This window comes from Physeter macrocephalus, chromosome 4 (genome assembly GCF_002837175.3).
Source record: "Physeter macrocephalus isolate SW-GA chromosome 4, ASM283717v5, whole genome shotgun sequence".
In the NCBI taxonomy this organism is placed as follows: domain Eukaryota; kingdom Metazoa; phylum Chordata; class Mammalia; order Artiodactyla; family Physeteridae; genus Physeter; species Physeter macrocephalus.
The window spans coordinates 55,641,175-55,659,841 of NC_041217.1; the positions used below are offsets into that span (position 1 = coordinate 55,641,175).

The 18,667-nt window shown below is 36.2% G+C and overlaps 2 protein-coding genes across 16 annotated transcripts in view; one reads left to right on the forward strand and one right to left on the reverse strand.

The window, feature by feature from the left end:
- The window catches only part of CEP170 (centrosomal protein 170), a 146,552-nt gene that overhangs the window by 17,995 nt on the left and 109,890 nt on the right, over positions 1 to 18,667 (forward strand). For 14 of the 15 annotated variants that reach the window (XM_055084213.1, XM_055084218.1, XM_055084217.1 and 11 more), the window contains one exon: positions 16,017 to 16,162. In XM_055084213.1, coding sequence (XP_054940188.1) covers positions 16,058 to 16,162 — 105 coding nt within the window. In that variant the 5' untranslated portion in view covers positions 16,017 to 16,057. Of the gene's footprint in view, positions 1 to 13,152; positions 13,173 to 16,016; positions 16,163 to 18,667 lie in introns of those variants that run through there. The other variant, XM_055084214.1, reaches the window with a different exon arrangement.
- On the reverse strand, positions 7,950 to 9,573 carry LOC102976026 (60S ribosomal protein L4-like). The gene is made up of 2 exons (XM_007106890.4): positions 8,693 to 9,573; positions 7,950 to 8,482 (listed from the first exon to the last, which is right to left on the reverse strand). Exons 1-2 carry the CDS (start codon positions 9,558 to 9,560, stop codon positions 8,046 to 8,048), a joined length of 1,305 nt encoding a protein of 434 aa, XP_007106952.2. The 5' UTR covers positions 9,561 to 9,573; the 3' UTR covers positions 7,950 to 8,045.

The following is an 18,667-nucleotide window of genomic DNA, read 5'->3' on the forward strand; positions in this document are numbered from 1 at the left end:
TTCTGATCTATGCTGTACCCCAGTTTACTGAATTTGTACCATTCCTCTAGATGGATCATTGATTTTTGGTCTCTGATTTTAATATAAATTGATTGATTCTTCCTTGTCTATGGACTTCTCAGGGAGAAAACCTTGGAACCTACTGGTAGCCCAGCAGGAAGCTAAGAGGTGGATTGAAAATAGATTGAATTTTGCATGACCAGTCATTGTTTATTGTGTAAAAAGATAGTCTCACAGAACATGTTACTAGGTAAAAATATGTTCTTTTCAGTCATATTCAAATCTTCATCTATAGGAATTGACATCACTAGCACCATTTTAAGGCATACTTGAGGAAAATACAAAGGTGACAGTAGTTGTGGAAGAACCCCTGAACTTGGTATCTGAAAGCCCAGGTTTGAATTCAGATAGCTCCTGTTTACTACTACTAGATTCGTGACCTTGGTTAAGTCATTTAACTTCAGCTTTCTTCAAGGGAAAAATGTTTCTCCCATGCTTGTTTTGTTTAATTCATGCTTGTATGAAAGTATAAGCATCTAGTACAGTTACTGGAACAAAGGAGGTACTTGATAAATATTTGAATCTGAGTCTTGATTTGTTGGTGTAAAACAACAAAGTTATGTTTTAACAAAGTTGTACAGTTCTAGAAAAGAAAACAAGTCAGCCTTTACATTTTTCATAAAGTGGCAGAGAAAACTTGGCAGAAACTTTTTTTTTCTTTAAAAGGATGTTTATATGAACAAAAGGAAGATCAACGGATTTTTTATACAGGCATTTACATATAAATCATTTAGTGTTTGCTTCTTAGATTTTTTTTTAATGCTTTGAAAGGTGTTTTAAAAATACCTTGTCTTCGTGATGTTGTACAAGAAACTGAAAAAATTCCTTTTGTGTCTTTGAAATGCATATTCTTATTTCTCTGAAACAGTCCTTAAATAGGAAAATTTCATCCTTAATATTAACTTTTTTTAAAAAACATCTTTATTGGAGTGTAATTGCTTTACAGTGTTGTGTTAGTTTCTGCTGTATAACAAAGTGAACCAGCTATATGCATACGTATATTCCCATATCCCCTCCCTCTTGCATCTCCCTCTTACCCTCCTTATCCCACCCTTCTAGTTAGTTGGTCACAAAGCACCGAACTGATCTCCCTGTGCTGTGCAGCTGCTTCCCACTAGCTATCTGTTTTACATTTGGTAGTGTATATATGTCAGTGCTACTCTCTCACTTTGTCCCAGCTTCCCCTTCCCCCTCCCAGTGTCCTCAAGTCCATTCTCTACGTTTGTATCTTTATTCCTGTCCTTTGGCAGAAACTTTTAATGCCTAGACAATTTGTAGAAAAGTATATCATCAATTCTAAGTCTTCTTTTGAAAATATATAGTAAACTCAGATATAGAATGTATGACTGTTGATATTTGGAATATCATCTTCATTCTCCTTAATGAAAAAAATTTTTACTTTTTAATGCTGTTTTAGGCAAAAGTTGTAAATTAGGTTTTTTCTCCACATGTATTTGGTTTTTTCAAGATTGAAATAATAATGTATGTGGCAGATTATAAAGGTAAAATTTGGAGCTGTCGTTCCAAAATAATCAAGAGTATATGAAAGCAGAAGTTTTCCCAGTACAGAATTTGTTCACATACTCATGAACAAGTATCTTGGTAGGTATCCAAAAAAAGCACAGCTGTGGATTTAATTTTTGGGATTAACTGTACTGTCTCAAATGGGGGTGGGGATTTTAAAAGGAATAAATTTTTCCCAAGAATGTATTTCATTATCTCTCCCATATCAAGTTAATTATATAGCAGAGTTGAATTTCTGAGTATGTTCTAAGTATATGTCACTTTCTCAGACACGTTTCCCGGACCACCCAGCCTAAACAGCACCACCTTAGAACTGTTAAATCATGCTGTTCTTGTTTTTCATGTTCCAGTCTTCCCACTCTCACTGAAGTTGTCCTCTTCATTTACTTAGCTTTTGTTTGTCTATTTTTGCTTTTATGAGATTATGAACTTTTTCTATCTTGTCACTCTTTCCCTGTTACTAGTGCATAGTACATACTTTATGAATGAAGAAAAATAGATTAATTCATTGTGTAGTACTCTGTAAAATAAGAGTTCTCTGGTGTAACTCTTGTATAATGTTTGTCTATTTTCTAGAACTTACATAATTTTCGTTGTTAAAAAGCTGTGTGCATGGGTGTGTATGAAGTTCTTAGAACTGTCTGGCATATAGTAAATGGTCAATAAATGCTATCTATTATTATAAGTAAAAGATTGTAGAAAATGATGTTTATTTGCCTTTATAGCATATGATCGATCATATTTGCACCTTATCTGATTCTGAGTCCTTAGCTGAAATGCATCCCTAATGTTTTTTTCATTTTCAGAAATATAAGGTGTCAGAGGCAGAGCCTTTAGTGTTGAGGATTATTTTCTATTAGGGATTTAGTAGGGGGAAAATGTGAAATAGTCCTGAATTTATAGATTTATTTAAAAATTAGTCACTTATCTTTTGGGTACTCAGTATGATAGGATAAAAAGACATGATATTTATAGCAGCTTTATTAATAACTGCCAAAACTTGGAAGCAACTAAGATGTCCTTTCACAGGTGAGTGGATAAACTGTCATACATCCGGAGAGTGGAATATTATTCAGCATTAAAAAGAAATGAGCTATCAAACTGTGAGAAGATACGGAGGAACCTTAAGTGCATATTACTAAGTGAAAGAAAGCAATCTGAAAAGGCTACATACTGTATGATTCCAGTTATATGATGTTGTAGAAAAGTATGGAGGCAGTAAAAAAAAAATCATTGGTTCCCAGGGGTTGGTGCAGGGAGGGATGAATAGGAGGAGCATAGAGGGTTTTTAGGGCAATGAAGATACTCTAAGATACCATAATGGTAGATACATGCCATCATAACCCATGGAATGTACAACAGAATTTGTATCTAAGATTGTAGGCTAAGATTGTAGGCTTCTTGATTAAGTTATTCCAGTGTTAGAAATTGATGCTATGGGAAATGGAAGAGTCTTGAGTTGTGTTTTAGTTATATTGTTAATCGCTTTAAATGAAGCAAGAAAATGTATTCATTTCTCAATAATAGACGTTAATATTTGTAATTCTTAAGTGAGATTTCCTGGAGTTTTTACTTTTTGTGATGAAAGCTCTTACCTTCTCTCATGCCCAAAACACATGCACATGTATTTAGAGTTTTGATTTTTCACAATTAACGTATAAAACTCTCAGGACCCTGAATCTATTTAGCTTGTTAAATCTAAACCTAAGCCATATACATGTTAATTATATGTTCATGATTAATGGGTAAGCATACTCCATATGGTCTAATCTCTGAAACTATACTAGTAAGTTTTGGGGCCAATCTTTTAGTCTCTTAATTCCTCTTTAGATAAAATTCTTCCATACTCTGGATATATCAAATTCCTTTCTTTGAATTCAAAGAACTCAGTATTCTTATTTAATTTGATCTTTAATTTGGAAGGGAGATGCAATGCTATTTTACAATAGCATCTCACCTGTAGAATTCTGCTGCCTACAACTAAAGATCCAAAAATAAACTAAAGCTTGTGGAGTGACAAAATTTATCTTTCAAATGAAAACACATGTAGTTTATTCACAGGAGCTCTCATTCAGATTCTTTTTGTTCGTTTTGAGCCTAGTTGAAATATACTTATGTTATTTTTAAGGCTTTGCAGGAGGGAATGGGGCTTTAAAGTGAAAATGAGTACTGATGAGAAGCGAGAAGACAGAAAAAACATGTACGATGTGAGTATGGGGTGTCAGAAAAGCAGAACTATCAATAGATAGTATTAGGACAGATATAGCCCATATTCCTTATATATTCTGATGAAATCACTTTTACAGCATAGTTTAATAATTATTGATAATAGTGATGATCATGAACTACTAGTAGAGTTAAATACAGTAGTTAATATTTTGAGTTGTAAAAGGTGGGTAAATGTGAAATTTATTTTAAAATATATTGTGATTCTGATTTGCATTGTGATTCTGATTTGCACCTATTAGGTGCAAATTGTGATTCTGATTTGCATTTCCCTAATAATTAATATTCTGGATATGAATCGCTTATCAGATAAATGATTTGCAAATATTTTCTCCCATTCTTTTCACTCTCTACACAGTGTCCCTTGATGCACAAAAATGTTAAGTTCTGATAAAGTCCAATTTATCTGCTTTTTCCTTCTAAGAGATTTACATAGTTTTAGCTCTTATGCTTAAGTCTTTGATCCATTTTGAGTTAACTTTTGTATATGGTATTAGGTAAGAGTACAACTTTATTTTTTTGCATGTGGGTATCCAATTTTTTCAGCACTAATTGTTGAAAAGGCTGTCTTTTTCCCATTGAATGTTCTTGACATCCTTGTTGAAAGCCAGTATACCATATATGTGAAGATTTATTTCTGGGCTGTCTGTTCTGTTCCATTAGCATATAGATCTATCTTTATGCAGCACTATACTGTTGTAATTACTGTCACTTTGTAGGAAGTTTTGAAATAAGGAAATGTGAGTTCTTCAACATTGCTTTTCTTTTTCAGGATTTTTTTGGCTATCCAGGGTCCCATGCGATTCCATATGACTTATAGAATGAATTTTTCTTTTTCTTCAAACAGTACTGTTGGCATTTTGATAAGGATCACACTGACTTTGTAGATTGCTTTGGTAGTCTTATCACCTAACAATATTAGGTCTTCAAATCTGTGAGTACAGAATGTCCTTACATTTATTTAGGTCTCCTTTAAATTCTCTCAGCAGTGTTTTTTTTATTTTTCAGGGTATAAGTCTTGGGTCATCTTGGTTATGTCTTCCTAAGTATTTTATTCTTTTTGATGCTGTTATAAATGGAATTTTCTTCTTAATTTCCTTTTCAGATTGTTCATTGCTAATAACTAGAAATGCAACTGATTTTTTACTTAATTTTATATCCTGCAATTTCTCTGAATTCATTCATTAGCTGTGGTAGTGTGGGTTTTGTTGTTGTTTTGGTAGACTTTTTAGAGTTCTCAACATATAAGATGGTGTCATCTTTGAACAGAGATGATTTTACTTCTTCCATTTAATTTTGATGCCTTTAATTTCTCTTTCGTACCTAATTACTCTGGCTAGGACTTCCAGTACTTTGTTAAATAGAAATGATGAAAGCAGCTGTTCTTTTCCTGTTTCTGATTTTAGGGGCACAGGTTTTAGTCTCTTACCATTGAGTATGAATTTAGCTGTGGGCTTTTCATATTTGGCCTTTATCATGTTCAAAAAGTTTGCTAATATTTTGTTTAGGATTTTTGCATCTGGGTTCATCAGTGATATTGGCCTGTGATTTTTTTTTTTTCTTTTATAGTGTCTTTGTCTAGTTTTGCTATCAGGGTGATGCTGGCCTCAAAATGGGTTTGGAAGAGTTCCTTCCTCTGTAGTGTTTGGAATAGTTTGAGGGTAGGTATTAACTGATTTCTAAATGTTTGTTAGAATTCACCTGTGAAGCCATATGGTCCTGAACTTTTGTTTGGAGGTGTTTTGTGTTTTTTTTTCTTAAATTACTGATTCAATTTCATCTAGTAATTGGTCTGTCAGTCTTTTCTGTTTCTTCCCAGTTCAGTATTGGGAAAATAGTACATTTCTGGGAATTTGTCCGTTTTTTCTGTGTTGTCTATTTTGACATAATATTGTTCACAGTAACCTTTTATGATCCTTTGAGTTTCTGTGGCATTGGTCATAACTTCTTTTTCATTTCTGATTTAATGATTTGGGCCCTCTTTTTTCTTGATGAGTTTGGCTAAAGGTTTATCAATTTTGTTTATCTTTTCAAAGAACTAGGTTTTAGTTTCGTTGATCTTTTAAATTGTTTTTTAGCCCCTTTTTCATTTATTTCTGCTCTGATCTTTATGATTTCTTTCCTTCATCTAACTTTGGGTTTTGATTGCTTTTCTTTTGGTAGTTCCATTAGGTGTAATGTTAGGTTGTTTGAGATTTTTCTTGTTTCCTGAGGTAATAAGCTTGTATCACTGGAAACTTCCATCTTTGAACTGCTTTGGCTACATCCCATAGATTTTGGATCATTGTGTTTTCATTTTCATTTGTCTACAGGTATTTTGTGGTTTCTTCTTTGATTTCTTCAGTGACCAATTGGTTGTTTAGTAACATTGTTAAGCCTTCATCTGTTTGTGGTTTGGGTAGTTTTTTTCTTATAGTTGATTCCTAGTCTCGTAGCATTTTGGTGGAAAAGATGTTTGATATGACTTCAGTTTTCTTAAATTTACTGAGACTTATTTTGTGGCCTAGCATGTCACCTATCCTGGAGAATATTCCATATGCACTTGAAAAGAATGTGTATCCTGCTGCTTTTGGATGGAATGTTCTATATATATCTATTAAGTCCATCCATTTTAATGTGTCATTTCAGGTTAATGTTTCCTTATTGATTTGCTGTCTGAATGATCTGTTCATTGATGTAAGTGGGGTGTTAAGCAAAAAGTTAGAAAATGTAAAGAGCAGAGCTGGAGAATATGTAACTGAAATTTTAAAATATGTTAGAAGGATTCAGCAGTAGGTTAGATGATACAGAGGAACAGTCAGCAAACCGGGAGACAGAGTAGTGGCAATCACCCAAGCTCAACAGAAAAATGTTTAAATTTAAAATGAGGATAGATTAAGAGACCACTGGCACAAAGTCAGGTGTAAAAACATTAACATTATAGGGCTCCTAGAAGGAGAAGAGAGAGAGAAAGGGGCAGAGAACATATTTGAAGATATAACAGCTGAAAACTTCCTTAACCTGGGAAAGGAAACAGACATCTAGGTCCAGGATGTACAGAGTCCCAAACAGGATCAACCCAAAGGGGACCACACCAAGATGCATTGTAATTAAAATGGCAAAAGTTAAAGATAAAAAGAGGTTATTAAAAGCAGCAAGGGATAAGCAACAGTTACACATAAGGGACTGAGCTGATTTTTTAGCAGAAACTCTGCAGGTCAGAAGGAAGTGACACAATATATTTAAAGTGATGAAAGGGAAAAGTCTACAACCCAGAAAACTCTACTTGTCAAGGTTCTCATTTAGATTTGATAGATCAAAATTTTACAAACAAGCAAAAACTAAAAGAGTTCAGCACCACCAAACAAGCTTTACAAGAACGTTAAAGTGACTTCTTTAAGCAAAAAAGAAAGACCACAACTAGAAACAGTAATCTTTATTATTTTCTTGCTTCAGTTACTTTTGGGTTTGGTTTTCTTAAGGTGTGCATTTAGATTATTGATTTGAGATCTTTTTTTTGCTTGCTTTTTTTATAGTAGTTATGGCTGTAAATTTCTCTATTAAGACTGCTTTTGAGCAAATCTTACAAGTTTTGTTATTCTGTATTGTTGTTTTCATTTGTTGCAATTTATTTTTTAATTTTCTTATGATTGCTTCTTTTACCCACTCATTGTTAGAGTGTGTTTAGTTTTTACATATTGAGAATTTTCCAGCTTTCCTGCTGTTATTGATTTCTAATTTTATTAGATTGTGTTTAGAAAAGTTGTTTTGTAATATTTCCATCTTTTAAAATTCATTAAGACTTGTTTTAGGCCTAACATTATGGTTTATTATGGAGAATATTCTTTGTGCAGTTGAAAAGAATGTGATTCTGCTATAGCTGAGTGGAGTGTTTTGTATGTATCTGTTAGGTCAGATTGGTTCATAGTGTTATCAAGTCTTCTCCTTCTTTATTGATCTTCTGTCTGGTTGTTTTTCATAGTTGAAAATGAAGTCTTTGAAGGCATTGAAGTCTTCACTGTTACTGTTCTACTGTCTACTTATCTTTTTAATTTTGTCCATTTTTGCTTCATATATTTTGATGTTCTGTTGTTAGGTGTGTATGTGTTTGCAGTTTTTATATCTTTTTGCTGTGTTGAACCTTTTATCAATATATAATGTTCTTTTTTTTTTTCTCACTGCTTCTTTGATCAGGTCTTTATTCAAAATTAGCTGTCCAAAATGATTTGACCTTTACCGAATAAACAAATTTAAGTTTATGCAGCAGCCTTCTTTTCCTCTGTGGTGGGTTTCTTTTCTGTGGGCTTCTTCTTAGCAGGCTTCTTTTCAGCTGCTGGTTTCTTGGTCACTGCAGCCTTTTTTCCCACCAAAGGCTTCTTTGGCTTCTTCAGCTTCTTAACGCAAACAGCCTCCTTTCCCTTCTTCCCCACCACAGGCTTCTTGCCTGGAATCCCCTTCTCATCTGATTTGGCTTCTAGTGCTGCTGCTGCCCTATCCATCCGGATTTTGTGGTTCTTGGCCTGGCGAAGAATGGTGTTCCGGCGCATGGTCTTTGCATATGGGTTTAGCTTCAACCTGATTCTCAGGTTTTTCAGTGGATTCTTCTTCAAGACTCTGCGATGAATCTTCTTGCATGGTGCTCGGAGGGCTCTTTGGATCTCTGGGCTTTTCAAGATTCTGCTAAGGGGCTTCCCTGGTGGCGCAGTGATTGAGAGTCCACCTGCCGATGCAGGGGACACGAGTTCGTGCCCCGGTCCGGGAAGATCCCACATGCCGCGGAGCGGCTAGGCCTGTGAACCATGGCCGCTGAGCCTGTGCGTCTGGAGCCTGTGCTCCGCAACGGGAGAGGCCACGACAGTGAGAGGCCCGCGTACCGAAAGAAAAAAAAAAAAAAAGATTCTGCTAAGGTCTGTATTGAGCATCTTGTGCATGGGGAGGTTGTAGTTACTCTTCAGGAAGGCAGCTTTACGCCGAGTGCCATACAGCTCATCTAACTTGCGGAAAGCACTTTCAGTCCAAATGCAGAAATGTCCCACATGCCAACCAGGAGCAAGTTTCAAAATGTTCAGTTTGCTTACATTAAGCAGAGTAATTCCAGGGATGTTTCTGAAAGTCTTGATGATACCATTGTCCTCATTATAAATGATGCAGGGTCCCCTGCACTGGATACGGCGACGGTTTTTCATTTTGCCTTTGCCAGCTCTCATTCGCTGCGAGGCGTAGACCTTTTTGATATCATTCCAAGCCTTAAGTTTCTTCAGGAGCAAAACAGCCTCCTTGGTCTTCTTGTAGCCTTCAACTGTATCTTCAACCACCAAAGGAAGTTCAGGAACTTCCTCTATACGATGACCTTTAGACATAACCAGCACTGGTAAAGCCGAGGCAGCCAACGCAGAGCAGATGGCATATCGCTTCTGCGTTGTATTCACTCTGCAGTGCCAACGTCGCCAGGTCTTGGTTGGTGCAAACATGCGGCTCCCACCACACATATTTCCAAAAGCACCCTGGCCAGAACAGTGAGTGCCGCCACCTCGAACCCTGGGAATTCGAGCCACAGCTCTGCCAGTACCCCAAGACTCAGCACTGGTTTGATGACCTGCTAATTCACTGACAGCATAGGGCTGTCTGTTGTTTTTGTGCAAGTTGGTGTGAACAAAGTTCACAATATCTGGTCGAATGGGAGCCTTGAACACAGCAGGCAAAGTGACATTTTTGCCAGATGACTCCCCCTTTTCAGAGTACACTGATATCAGTGGACAAGCACACGCCATGGCGGGGAGAGGAGAAGGCGGCTCCCACAGGAAAAGCCTTCTTTGTCTTTTGTAAGCTTTTTTGAATTAAAATCTATTTTATTTGACATTAACATAGCCACCTCAGCTTTCTTTTGATTCCTGTTTGCATGGAATTTCTTGTTTTATCCTTTTACTTTCAACCTCTTTGTGTCCTTACATATACAGACTCTCTCATAGATAGCATGAAGATGGATCCTTTTATTTTATCCAGCTTGCCTTTTTCTTCGTTTTAATAGGTTAATTTAATACAAAGGTTTTGTGAGGAAGTACCTTGAAATACATGTGTTTGAACTGATCCATTAGTTTTCCTTATCGTAGCTTCTTTCCAAATTCATAAAGTTACCAAGAATATTCTTTTAGCCATTTCATCTGAGAGTATGGAAACATTAGCATATCATATGTTGTTTGATGAACTATACAATGCTCATTTGTCTAGGGATTGTTTGGAGGCATATCCAGAGTTAGATTAACATGACTGTGGAGGCTTTTGCCCCTTTTATTTAGCTTCTGTTGAATCATAGCTGGTGTTTGTAATTTTAATAGTATATAACCTGAAGTTTGAAATCAATGCAATTAGAATGAAGTAACCAAACTACAGATATGGAGAGCCGACATTATCATTGGGAATTCACTTCTTTTAAAAGTAGCTAACGTTCTTGAGTGAGTCTGGAAAAAGAAAAGGAAACAATGATTGTGACACTAAAGAAAATTGGGATAATATATGATCATGGAGATATTTTATTATATTTTGAGTAGCTAGATAATTTTAATGTTATTTTATTTCAAAATCATATGATGAAAGAAGCAGTTTTCTAGAAGTATACTGAATAGGGCCCCTGGAGTTTTCTCTGTTCCTTCCCAGTCTCCCTAATACAAAGAGAATGAGAGAAGGCTACTTGGGAAGAGAAGTTGAGAAAGTTTTGGAAGAGGGGGAGCTGTGGGAGGAAGAAATAAAGAAAAAAAGGAATTCTCATAGAATCTTGGAAAGGCTTGGGAATGTGAGATACCAGTTATCTTGGAAGGCAGGGTGGACTGAAACCAAGAAAATCAGTTGAAGTTCATATAAAGAACTAGTAGACTCCATTGCCCAAACCCCTATTCCCACAGAAGATTAGAGGTTTATTATCTGAAGATACTAAATCAGAGAGACTCTAAACATGTGACCATCAATAAGGGTGGGATAAGGGCTATGCTTAACCAAGGAGATAAATACATAGAAACTCTTCACATGGAATGGTGAGGTTCCCCCCAGTTATTTCTTCTTGACTTGGCTCCCACAGCATCATCAGTGTGCTTTTGCCTGCTTTGGGAGGAGATTGGAGGATTCTCCTATGGGTAAACTGAACTGTTCCAGATGGTGAAAAAGTAAACTATAGATGTTGACCTATTTCCCAAAGAAAAAGTGAGCTTGCATCTTCTTCTATAGCTGGATTCTCTCCTTGTTGGACTTTTTGCTAAAATAAGCTTCCTTTATCTACAATTTGTAGTTCTGTAACACATAACAGCCTTAGGTTTAATTATACAAATAAATGTTACCATTCTGAGATGAGGAAACTGGAAAAAAGGGAACAATTTCAACAATTTCAATTGTGTATTTCTGAAAATACTCAAGTGAGTGCATTGGACTATCAGTGTACTTTTAAAAAGATACTGTATTTCAGTAAATTATACTCACCTTTTGTGCATTATAGTCAGTGATGAAGCAAATCACTGCACATCTCTCAATGGCTTAAAACAACACTAATTCTATTTTCCAGCTAAGGGTTGAATGATATACTGAGGGCCTGCTTCAAGTTCTGTGTTAGATACACATCTGTTCTACATGTGTCTCATTCTTCTTGAAGTAATGGGCTAGTTAGGGCGTGTTCTTTCTATGGTAATGGCAGAGGTACAAGAGGTCAAACCCAATTGCCCAAGCACATTTAGCTTCCACTTGCATCACAGCTATTAACGCCATTCCATTGGCCAAAACAAGTCATGAGGCAGAGCCCAGAGTTATGGAGTGGGAAGTTATACTCCCACCTTTAATTGGAGTAATTGCAAAGTCATAGGGCAAAGGTTATAGTTTATGGCTGTACTTGAGATGTAATAAGGTCTGGGACTGTAATCTTTGCAAAGGTCAGTGGTCCTCCATACTCTTCAGTCTTTAGATCCCCAATATGACCTGAAAACTATTTGTGCTTTGAGAAAATGTTACAGGAATTTTAATCAGTGATCCATTAAATGTACTTTTCAGAATTGAAATATGTATGAAATAAAGGTTATAGTATTTTTAATTTTATAAGTAAGCTATAAGGCATATTATATTGCCATAATTTTTACCCTAAACTTTAAGTGAATAATTTTAGAACATTGACATAGAAGATATTCAACGTATGTTTATTGTTTGGTTGATGTATTTTGAGTCTCAAATTATGACATTATTGTATTATTTGTCAGAAAAGATTAGAAGAGGGAGAAAAGGCAATGAGCATAAATTGAATGCCTCCCAATATGCTGGATACTACAAGATAGCATATCTATATCTCATTTTATCTTGATGTGCTCTCTTGTTTTTTGGGGGTTATCTTGTTTTTCTTTTCATTTTTACAGATAGGATATCTGAAGTGCCCAAGTCAAGACCTTGGGCATATTCTATCCAATCGGCAAACCCAAAGACCCCTTTTCCTGCCCTTTAGAGGAAGCTGAGCTGAAACTTCTGCCTTGGCCACTGAGAAAGCTCAGTTTTCAGTTTTACCCAGGTGCAAGTGTCAGCATTAACTCAGTGAGTAGGAAAAGAGCATTGCAACTAAGGGACCAGTGAGAAAGCTGTCTTAGATGAGGGAATAGAGTCCCATGTGGGAACTGAGAGACAGTGGTTTTATATCATATCTCATTCCCTCCCATTGTAGAAAAACTAGAAGATGGCTCACGGTCACTGCCCCACCCCAGTAAATAAATACCCTTCATCTTGAGGATTATGCGTTTCATTTTTGTTTTTTAGAAAATGTGTATATTTGTTACCTTTTAAGTGTCATTGAAAGTCAAAATAAAATATATAAAAAGCCATTATTTTAACTTTATTTTATTTTATAGTTATATAATTACTGTATGTTTATATTGTGGAGTTATATATTACATATTGGTATATAATTATGCTTGCTATTGTCTAAATACTTAAAATATTTTTGTAGCATATGAATCATGCTTATATACTACTTTGTGATTTAAAAAAGGTTTGGAAACTGTTCTTGTTGCCCATGGTTGGCTCTGGTGTTTCGTTTACTGTATTTAGGTTAATTTGATTTCCTTTAACGTGTCTTATGGACATTGCCCATACAAATATTGAAAAGTTTTTTTCTTCAGTTCCCTTAAATGAGTTTATAACCGTTGACTTACTTATTAATGTCATGTTTTAAAATTGTCTTTCCTTGGAAAGGCAGTATGCAAATTATATACCATATTTAGATTGAAGGTTTTTTCTTCTGGTAAAATTTTTTTGATTCTCTGTTGATTTGGCCAGGACATACATATAAAATGCTGGAAAGCATTTTGACAGAAAGTAGACAGATGGATGGAAGATAAACAACAACATTTGCATCAAGGAATTAGGTGAATGGAAGATTTAAGAATCAACATAAATTGACCATATCAATTCAATAAATTGAGAAGGGAGTAAGACTTAATTGTTCTAACTTTACAGAAAATTATTTGCTTATTTTGGTGAAACCAATTGTTTCATGTATGTGTAGATAAATTCATAATATATGGGATTTTTACCTTAACATGAAATTCTACATTTTAAAGGTTTCTCTTTTAATATATAGATGTGTTTCGTATTGCAGAATGTTTCATTTCACTGTTTTTGTAGTATAGCTTCTAATTAAATCATATAAGAATGTTTATGGGAATTTCATGGGAAAAATATTTACAAGTAGTATTCTTTTGATCAATAAGAAAAAAACTGTTGAGTAGATACTATCCTTATTCCCATTTTACACAAGAGGAAACTAAGGGACACGGGGTAAGTAACTTGCCCAAGGTCATGTGGAAATAAGTGGTGGAACCAGGAGTCAGACTTCTCCACCAATCTGTCTGACTCTTAAGTTTATGCTCTTAATGACATAGTCACATCCTCTAAGATAGTAATTCTTAGAGCCCAGTCAACAGGCCTCTGGGAATCCTTGAAACCATTTCAAGGGTCACGAGGTCAAAACTATTTTCATAATACTATCAAAACATTATTGGCTTTTTTATTGTATAGACCTTTGAACTGATAATATGGAAAAACAATGGTGGCTAAAGCTGCTGCTTCCTTAGTCAAGGCACTGGCACCATTATGCTAATAGTAATCATATTCTTCACTGGCATGCTCTTGCAGGTAAGAAAAAAAGCCCGTTTCACTTAAGAATGTCCTTGATGAAGTGTTAAAAATGATTAAGTTTATTAAATCTTAACCTTTGAATTGCATCTTTTTAATGTTTTGTAAGACTAAATGGAACTACACATAAAGCACTTAACACTGTATACCAAAGTGCCACGGTTGTCTCAAGAAAAAGCATTTGTGTCATTGTTTGAGTTGTGAGCTGAACTAGCCAGTTGTTTCATAGAACTGTGATTTTTACTTGAAATGATGACTGACAGACAAATTATGGTTTTGTAGACCTGAGTATTTAGCAGACAGTATAAACCTGTCACTTCAAGGAAAAGAATTGACAGTATTTTTTTGCCAGTAAAATTTAGGCAAAATTTTCTAAGAGAAAATTAGAATTTTAGGAGCTTGATTCTGCTGCTTAACAGCTGCCCAGTAATTAAAGACTTTTCAGATGAGATGGGTGATGATATAAATGAATGTGATATTTTAAAATAGTATAGTGAAATGTGTCATCACTTGGAAGATCTGTGTAACTCAGGGAACCAGTGTTTTTCAAATGACCAATGCACAGTGTTAGAAAATCTCTTCAAAGCAGAAGATGGATTTTCATGTTAAAATGTATGGAAAGTTTCAGATTCCATATTATAAATAACTTTCAGGAAATTACCACCTGTGAAGTTTTGATGTAGTATCAAAGAAAACTATCTTCAGTTATTTGGAAAGTCTATTAAAGTAAATTTCCCATTTCCCATTACTTATCTGGGAATAAGTATGAAGCTAGGCTTTTAAATATTTTAAGTTAAACAGTATATGGCAACAGATTGAATTCAGAGCAGATATGAAAATCTTCTATTAAGCCAGAGCTTAAAGAGATTTTAAAAAAATGTAAAATAGTGCTATTCTTCTCACTGATTATTTGTTTTGGAAATATAGTAAATCTTCATTAAAATGTTAGCCATTTTTTCTGTAAAATTGATTTATTGATCATTTTAAATGAATTAATACATACCAGTTTCTCAGTTTTTATTTCTAATGTGGTAAATATTAATATATCTAACCCATGTAAACAAAATGTTCTTTAGGGTCCTTTTTTTTTAAAAAAAAAAAAGTGTAAAAGAGTCTTACGGACAAAAAGTTTAGGAGCTGCTGCTCTAGAAGAAACATATTTAGAAAGTACAGTACAGGGCTTCCCTTGTGGTGCAGTGGTTAGGAATCCGCCTGCCAATGCAGCGGACACCGGTTCAAGCCTTGGTCTGGGAGGATCCCACATGCGGCGGAGTGGCTGGGTCCGTGCACCACAACTACTGAGCCTGCGCTCTAGAGCCCGCGTGCCTAGGACCCGTGCTCCGCAGCAAGAGAAGCCACCTCAGTGTAAAGCCCGTGCACCGCAGCAAGGGTTAGCCCCCGCTCCCGTCAACTAGAGAAAAGCCCAAGTGCAGCAATGGAGACCCAGTGCAGCCAAAAATAAAATAAATAAATTTTTTAAAAAACCACCATTCACTTCAAAAAAAAAAGTACTGTACATGTTAGGACAGAGAAATTGAAATTGCATGTTTTTGAAAGTGCATTAAGTGGTCTACACTTGGTAGACAAAGAAGCAATTTCTTTAGTGTCCATTGTTAGCTCTTAATCAGATATCAAATATATTCATTTGAATTGAGTGTCTTTCTCAAATCATTTATAATTGAGACACTTACTTGTATAACATTGCTAGTGTTTACTGAGGTTAACATGATACTAATGTGATCATTTACTTGAGAATTGTAGACCTTTATGAGCTATGTTCAAATTGTAGACCTTTATAAGCTATAGAGATATGATAAATGTTATTAGTTGACTACCTACTTAATTGCCTAATGTATTCATTTTTAAGTGAACTCTTAATGGAGTCCATGGACTTACTTTACTGCTGAGAATTTGGTAGATATGTTGTTTCCTGGGACCCGTGGACTGTCTTATTTATGTAGTCAGGGGTAAATGTTGAATGCAGTTCTATTCCAAGGCCTAGTTATAGGGTTTGGTGAATAGATACTAAAGTTGAAAATATCTAAATGTATGTTTTTCTGAATCTCTCTCTGCAGGATGACGTAGCTTTGCCAAAGACTTAGAAGCTAAGCAGAAAATGAGCTTAACATCCTGGTTTTTGGTGAGCAGTGGAGGCACTCGCCACAGGCTGCCACGAGAAATGATTTTTGTTGGAAGAGATGACTGTGAGCTCATGTTGCAGGTAATTGCATCTGCCTTCTGTATGTGTCTATTCGAAACCTGGAACTGACATGAAACATTTTTCTACTCCTTTGGAGAGCAACTCTACTTAACATTTGAACTTTCCGGCTCTCCCTCTTTAAGCTCTAGTTACTAGTTTAATAAATTTTCTCCCCCTTGTATCCTTTAAAAATAAGTTCTAAGTCTTGGAGATTATATTTTGAAAAATGGGAGCTTTGAGTAGAGAAGTTTGTCTTTAAGAAGTAAGAAGTTTCACATTATACACTTCTAAAATAGACTTGTAAATAATTCATAAAATTAGCATAGCATGAAGTAAAACTGAATTTTAATCATGGGTACTTAATTGATACTGGAATTAATCTCTTTTTCTTTTAGAGGTTTTCATTATGATATCTTCCAGTAGTTTGAGCATACAGATTGTTGGCATTTACTGAATTATGTATAAAGGAGTTACTTTTAAAACATACTTTGAAGATTTTTTTTAAAATTTATTTATTTTTTAATTTATTTATTTTTGGCTGTGTTGGGTCTTCGTTGCTGCACGGGCTTTCTCTAGTTGCAGTGAGTGGGGGCTCCTCTTTGTTGCGATGCGCGGGCTTCTCATTGTGGTAGCTTCTCTTGTTGCAGAGCACGGGCTCTAGGCGCAGGGGTTTCAGTAGTTATGGCTTGCGGGCTCTAGAGCGCAGGCTCAGTAGTTGTGGCACACGGGCTTAGTTGCTCCGCGGCATTTGGGATCTTCCCGGACCAGGGCTCGGGCCCCTGTCCCCTGCGTTGGCAGGCGGATTCTTAACCCCTGCGCCACCAGGGAAGCCTTTTAAAGATGTTTTTGAGCAAAGTAATTAGAAAAATGGATCCCCAGGTTTTTGAGATTTAGTTACTTTAATAGGTCCAGACAATCTAGAATAGTCTTATCCCCTTGCCCTCCCCCCTTTGGTTGGTTAAAAACTGTAAACAAGTACTTAGAATAGAGAGATTTGTTCTGTTAGCCCAGTGTTTCTCAACTGGCGTGATCCTGCCTCCCCCCAACTCCCCCAAAAGATATTTGGCAGTATTTGGAGACATTTTGATTTTTTTTTTTAAGAGACTGTTGATTTTTTTTTTTAATTTAGTCATTTATTTATTTATTTAGGCTGCCCCAGGTCTTAGTAGCGGCACATGGGATCTTCGTTGCTGCATGCAGAATCTTTAGTTGCAGCATGCAGACTTCTTAGTTGCAGGATCTTTAGTTGCACTGGGATCTAGTTCCCTGACCAGGGATTGAACCTGGGCCCCCTGCATTGGGAGCACAGAGTCTTACCCACTGGACAACCAGGGAAGTCCCCATTTTGATTATTGTGCATGGTAGAGGGTTGGAGGTGGTTGCTACTGACAGTCAGTAGGCAAAGGTCAAGAGACCAGGGGTGGTTGCAAACATCCTACAGTATATAACATACTTCTTCATACCCCCTATACCGCCCCCACCAAACACACCCAACAAAGAATTATTTGGCCAAAAATATCAGTAGTGCTGAGACTGAGAATCCCTACATTGTCCCCAGAAAAGTCAGATTTGCATATGTTTACGTACGTTTTTACTTTAAAATTAAAGAACTTATTTTATAGTTTTGAGATAGTAAAAGTAAAGCCACTATATAGCTATATGAGTTACATGTATAATGAAACCTTATTTAAAGAAATTCAATGAGAGAAATAGAATAGTACAGAGATTTTTCTGGGCTCCTCAGTGAGATGGAGTAGTGAGACTAGCAACTGAGAAGAAGGCAGTAATGATTCTGTTTGCATATAGGCCCCTTGTAACTGAAACATATCTTAGGTTCAAACTGGGGGGAACTAATTCATTAGAGAGTGGAAGAGGTACTTTCTATGTGGCATTTGTATCAACCAGCAGAGCAGTATCTTAGGAAATGTGGGAATGGCTGTTTAGGAACTTGCAGAATAAATCTTTTCTTACATGGAGATAAGATTAAGAGACGTGACTGGTAAGGTGTCTGTGTCCTGGATTATGTGTAACAAATGTAAGTTGTCTGACAATTTGTGAGGTGGAGGGAGGAAGCTGAGAATCCAAGGAGACCAAGATGGGTTCCAGTTCACAGGACACACCATCAGAGAGGAAAGAGCTACACAGAGAAAGAACTCTGTGGAGGATTACCCTTGAGTATGCAGTTGAGTACTGATCAGCACACATATGTGAAGAAACTACCCAAGGGCAGGGGAAAAAATCCCACTCAAATTAGAGTTAACAGGACCCGGCACTAACAGGGTCAGGAATGGTGCCTGTTGCTAACAGCCAGACTGGAAAACCTCACAATTCACAGGGCATTGGTCTCTGCCCCTTAGTAGTGGGGAAATAATTAACCCTAGTCTGACTTCTACTCTTATCTCAATCTTTTTTTTTTTTTTTTTTTTTGTGGTATGCGGGCCTCCCTCTGTTGCGGCCTCCCCCGTTGCGGAGCACAGGCTCCAGACGCGCAGGCTCAGCGGCCATGGCTCACGGGCCCCGCCGCTC

What these genes read in the sequence shown, in the direction of transcription:
- LOC102976026 (XM_007106890.4), bottom strand. Translation starts at nt 9,560, where the DNA reads ATGGCGTGTGCTTGTCCACTGATATCAGTGTACTCTGAAAAGGGGGAG. An exon ending in GATGCTCAATACAGACCTTA is followed by an intron (nt 8,483 to 8,692) that starts GCAGAATCTTTT and finishes CTGCGCCACCAG; the next exon opens with GGAAGCCCCTTAGCAGAATC.